Source organism: Notamacropus eugenii, chromosome 3, assembly GCF_028372415.1.
Source record: "Notamacropus eugenii isolate mMacEug1 chromosome 3, mMacEug1.pri_v2, whole genome shotgun sequence".
NCBI lineage: Eukaryota > Metazoa > Chordata > Mammalia > Diprotodontia > Macropodidae > Notamacropus > Notamacropus eugenii.
This window is the reverse complement of record NC_092874.1, coordinates 227,001,496-227,006,615: the sequence shown is the minus strand read 5'-3', so window position 1 is coordinate 227,006,615 and position 5,120 is coordinate 227,001,496. Positions and strand designations below refer to the sequence as shown.

The 5,120-nt window shown below is 50.1% G+C and overlaps 1 protein-coding gene across 1 annotated transcript; it reads right to left on the bottom strand.

Annotated features, from left to right (window-relative positions):
• Positions 1-637: 637 nt before the first annotated feature.
• HOXC12 (homeobox C12) lies at positions 638-2,569 on the bottom strand. Its single transcript, XM_072650345.1, has 2 exons — positions 1,975-2,569; positions 638-1,056 (listed from the first exon to the last, which is right to left on the bottom strand). The coding sequence occupies exons 1-2, from the start codon at positions 2,567-2,569 to the stop codon at positions 818-820; spliced, it is 834 nt and encodes a 277-aa protein (XP_072506446.1). The 3' UTR covers positions 638-817.
• Positions 2,570-5,120: the final 2,551 nt, after the last annotated feature.

The window sequence follows — 5,120 nt, the reverse complement described above, 5'->3', positions numbered from 1 at the left end:
TGGAGAGACTAGTTTTTTACTGGACCCAAAAGCAGTTTTCACCCCTATCCAGAGAAAGAAAGCCTTGACTGAGGAGATCTGGGAGTTGGAGACCCAATCTGAGTCTCCTCTTCTCCCTCTGCCAGTTTTCCCCATCTCCCAAACAATGTCAGGATCCATCTTCTCCTTTCTCCTCTTCCTCCCCACTCCTCCTTGCAGGAGTGGACTCACCTTTTGGCCTTCAGTCTAAGAATTTGGGAAAACACTGGCTGCCTACTTGTCTCAGAGGATCCACCACTGGCTACTAGCCTAAGAATCACGAGGGACAAGCAGGAACAAGGGATTTCTAGTTGAAGTGTAGGTTGTACAGACGTTAGTGGAACGAGGGAGGGGGGTCGAAACCTGATACTCAGGAGATATATCTTCACTTCATTCGGATTTCAGGTTGGGAAGCAGTACAAGAAAAAGTTCCCACCTTCACCTCCATATATGCGAACAAAAATTGCTTTAAAAAAAAAGCAACCAAAAACCTGGAAATACTTTTGACTTCTTCCTCCCACCCCACCCCAAGCGATCCGCTTATTTCTTTCTCCCTCTCTGTTTCTCTCTCACTTGGCCCGCAGAGTTGATGCATGGTATGTGTAGGAAGGGACCTGATTATCAAAAGAGACATAACAAAAATACCCGGAAAGGGGCAGAGCCCCGGGGCCTCGCGTTATAAGCGGGTGACAATGTCTGATGCGGGCGGTCAAGCGGCCAGGCGGCCAGGGAGTGAGGCTCTCCCCCTCTCTTCACCAGGGACTCGGCTTAAGTCTGATGTCTCCTTCTTCTGATCCCTCTAAAAGAAGGAGAGGGCCTGCTCCCTAAGCAGAAGTCTTTTCTTTTTCATCCTCCGGTTTTGGAACCAGATCTTGACCTGCTGGTCACTAAGATTCAAGCGGTCCGAGAGTTCTCTCCTCCTCTGGCGGGTGATGAACTCGTTCACCATGAACTCTCCCTCCAGCTCCGCGAGCTGCAGCTTTGAGTAGGGTTTGCGCTTCTTCCGGGACCGGGTGTGCATGGGATACCAAGGGGCGCCTGGGGAGGAGGGAGTGGGCACAGGACAGTTGGCTTTGGAAGGTGAGGAGTTGACAACACAGAAAAGAAAAAAAAAACTCAGTCCTTCCCCAGTCTCCCTTGTTCCCCTCCCCATATGCCTTATTCCCTTTCTTTACGGATCCCAACAGTTCTCCCTCTCCTTTTTTAACCGCTCGTCCTTTTGCTCCCCTTTTCCAGTCATACTTCCCATCCCCCACTCCTTCTTTCTTTCTTGCCTCTGCTCCTCACTTCTTCTCTCTAACCCTTCCCTTTCTTTCTTCTCCCCAGTACTCCTCAGTTCCCTTTTCCTAGGGAACCCTCTCTCTTCCTCATGGAACCTTGAGCAGGAAGGACTGACATGGCCCAATGGGAAAAAATAAACAGTAACCACTTGCTTTGAGAGGGAGAGGGGAAAGAGAGAAAGAGAGAGAGAGAGAGAGAGAGAGAGAGAGAGAGAGAGAGAGAGAGAGAGAGAGAGAGAGAAAGAGAGAGAGAGAAAGGGAGAGGGAGAGGGAGAGGGAGAGGGAGAGGGAGAGGGAGAGAGAAGCATTTAGGGCGCCAGGGTGGCGTGAATAGGGTGAAGGAAGACAGAATGGTGGAACCATTGGGAGGGAGGAAATGGACCCTTAACTCTTACCCCCTGGAGCTTCCAGGCCTTCAACCCTCAGGCAGACGGAAAGGGAATCTCTCATTTTCTTTTATAGGGATATTTACATGTTTATAGGTCTGTCCCCCCTCCTCTTTTCTTTTCCTTTTTTTAAAGAGCTCACTAATGAAACATTTTGCCACCCCAGTGTACTCCCAGTTGCTGAATTCAGTCAGTCGTCCTCCCCACGCGGTTAGCCTCTAATCGCAACAGCGAGCCCGCTCTATGTTGCAATAGAGGTTCTTGGCTGAAATGGAAGGAGTCATCCTTACCACTGGTGGAGAGCCCGTTCCCCTGGCCTAGAGGCGACACCAGGCTGGCCCCATCGCCCGCGCCGCCACCCTTGTTTCCTTCGTTGAGCAGAGACGAACTGGAATCGGACTCGAGTGACTGACAGGAGGGGGGATCGTGGGGGGGCCCCGCGGCTCCGTCCCCCCCGCCGCCACCGCCGCCGCCGCCTGCAGCGTAGTCGTACTTGAATCCCATAGACGGCGGCCCCGACGGCTCGAGCTGCAGCAACCCGCCCCCCTCCCGCCCCCGCTCCTCGCGCTTCAGCCCACCGCCCTCGGCGCACGCCTCGCGATAGTAGCATTTGCTCTCCTCCACCCGGGCCAGCTCGCACGTCCGGCCAAAGGACGGGTTAAGCGACACGGGGCTGCCGAGGTAGGGCTGGGGATAGCCATTGCACGGCTCCGCCGACGGCCAAGGCAGGGAGCAGACGTTGTCACGCCGAGGGTAGGACAGGGAAGGCAGGCCGGGCAGCTGCCCCCCCGAGGCGCGGAAGTTGGGGAAGTAGAAGGTGTCCCCCGTGTGGATATTCACCAGCGGCCCCACAAACCCGGGATTAAGGAGATTATGTTCGCCCATTTCCGCGGGGCCCGACCGAGAGCTTCTACTTTATTGCTATCTGACATTAAACATAGTTAAACCTGCGGACGCGTCCCATTGGCCGCTGGACGGTCACATGGGTTCCTGCTGGAGGAGGGGTAGGAGGAGGAGGGGGTGGGGAATGAAGAGACCCCCCCCCCCCCCAACACACATAGACAGCCAACACCAACTTCTCTCTTCCCCTTTTCTTTGGGGGAGGGGGGGTGCTACTTTGTGCAGGGGGGTAATTCGCTAGATTCTAATTGCTAAAAAAAAAAAAAATCACACAAAATCCAACCCAAGGAGCGCAGCACTGGCCCAACCTGGGGCGAGGAAGGAGTAGGAAAAGAACACACAAAAATCATACACACATCAACGACATACGCACACCCCCACACTCTCTCCACCTGCCTCCCCCCATGTATCCTTTCGCCAACAGCTGGCCGAACACAGCCCGTCCTTCTTTAATTAGCTCCTTTATTAACTAAAACCGTTGGAATTTACAATATCTCCCCAATAAATTACTATTAGATATTGTGTCATATAAAGTTTACTGGCTGTTTAAGGAGACGGATGAGCCCTTTGGCTACAGGGTTTATTTACAGTAGAGAGAAGAGGGGGTAAGAACATGTTTCTCGCCGGGTTCTCTTTACCATTCTGCCTCCGGGACCTGTTCTTACTCCTTTTCCATTGGTTTCACTCCAGGAGTTGAGGGCACCACCGACTCTTTGGGGGTCTGGAGGTCCTCCCACTCAAGAACGGATTCAGAGGAAAAATGACGCCCCAGGCCCTTTTTGCCTCTTTCTCCAACCAGCAACACACCTTACCCATCCACCTCCACGCCTAGTAGCAAAAGACGAATGCGGAAGGCAGCAGGGAAGGAGACACCCGGCTCTACCCGCTTCCCTCTGCCTGAATCTGACTGGGATCGGCTCCTTAAAAGATTTCTTGCAACGGATTATCTCCTTCCTCAAGACTTGCTCTGGGGAAAAACAAGGAGGAAGGCTCCCGGGCAACAAGAAGAACCCAAAGAACAGAAGCAATTGGTTACCCAAGAAGAAGGAACCAGCCCAGCAGAGGACGCGGCTTCGGCTGGAGCCCAGGGTTTAGTTGCAAGACCGAAATCCGTACGGGTCTGGAGCTGAGGCGCAGTACCGAGCAGGGAGAATCCTAGCCCAGAACAATCCATACCAATAACTTCCATGGTGCACCCTGGAGTGAAAGTGGGGACATGAAAAAAGGAAATCTATACAAAAGTCTCCTTTACCTCCAAAATGGTATTGATAGCTTCGATTGAGCACCTAGCTGTCTGCAAATAAAGACAAATATGCCCTCCTTAAACTAGTGGAAATTAAATACCGAACAGGAAAATAGATAAATTTTGACTTTGTCTACGGGTTGCTGAATCGCTAGATTAAAAATAATAATAGTAAAAATCTGAATGTTTCATAATATCCTAGAGCACAGAGTCGGTGTAGACAAAATATTCGGATACTCGGGGCTAAATATTTCGAACTATACTGAAATTTTTGGCATATTGCAGACCCAAGCTTTTAAGAGAGACAAAAGGTAGAATGAAAGTGATAAAGTAAGAATGGTTCAGAGGAATACAGAGGCATTTTGATAGAGAAAGAAAAATATGTGGGTGATATATATGTATATGTGTGTATGTACATACCAGTGGATAACTAGATAATTAGCCAAAGAAAAAGGAAACCCACATAAAGATATTTTCCTTGCCTTCTGTCTGCTAAAGGGACATTTCATGGGGGTAAGGAGTGGGGAAAATCCAGATTCTTCAAATTCCACCGCTCCCTGGACGATTTCATATCCTAAAACCATCGCCTCTGAGACAGACATAAATACGTCCCATCCACCCTACCCCCAATTCCACCCGTCTCTCCACTACATTAGATGAGCTCTCCGGCTCTTGGCAACCTCTACCCGATTCCTTTTTCCCTATGCATGTCCTTCTATGGCTATTATTGGGGTGTCTGGGAGTTCGGTTGCCCACCCTCACCTTCCATCCCAGGCTACATCCTTGTCCTGACCCTGAGACTGCAGAAGCTCTCAGATCGGAACGCCTTAGGAAGGAGCCTGGCCCATGGAAAGATGATATTTCAATATTGGTCCTTTCCGGTTGCAGCAGCGTCTTAGCCCAAGGAATAGGAGAATGGAGTCGAGGACAAGTCTGTCTTTTCCTAACTGGGGGCAAGACTGCATGACAACCAATTCCACATTCAGCTCTCCGCTGGTACCATTTCTAGCTATCCTTGTGGCTAGCTGTTCCTGCTATAATAACAATTATGTTTATTGTCAAAAGTAACATTCCCCTTTTAAGTGAGACTACCGTCAATATTTTTAAATGACGCTTCTTATTATTTTAAGCTGTTTTAGTAAGATGAGCAATATCTTATTATTGTTATTTTTATTAGGAGAATCTGATGCAAATTCACACTGACATACAGGGCCCTGTTGGGCAGGTCCCTGGCAGTAGGCTTTTGTTTCTGTTAACATCATTGCAAGGGCTAGTTATTAGGACAGTCATATT

Coding starts and splice junctions, on each gene's coding strand:
- HOXC12 (XM_072650345.1), bottom strand. CDS start 2,569: ATGGGCGAACATAATCTCCTTAATCCCGGGTTTGTGGGGCCGCTGGTG. Junction 1,057..1,974: donor GAACGGGCTCTCCACCAGTG/GTAAGGATGACT, acceptor CCTCCTCCCCAG/GCGCCCCTTGGTATCCCATG.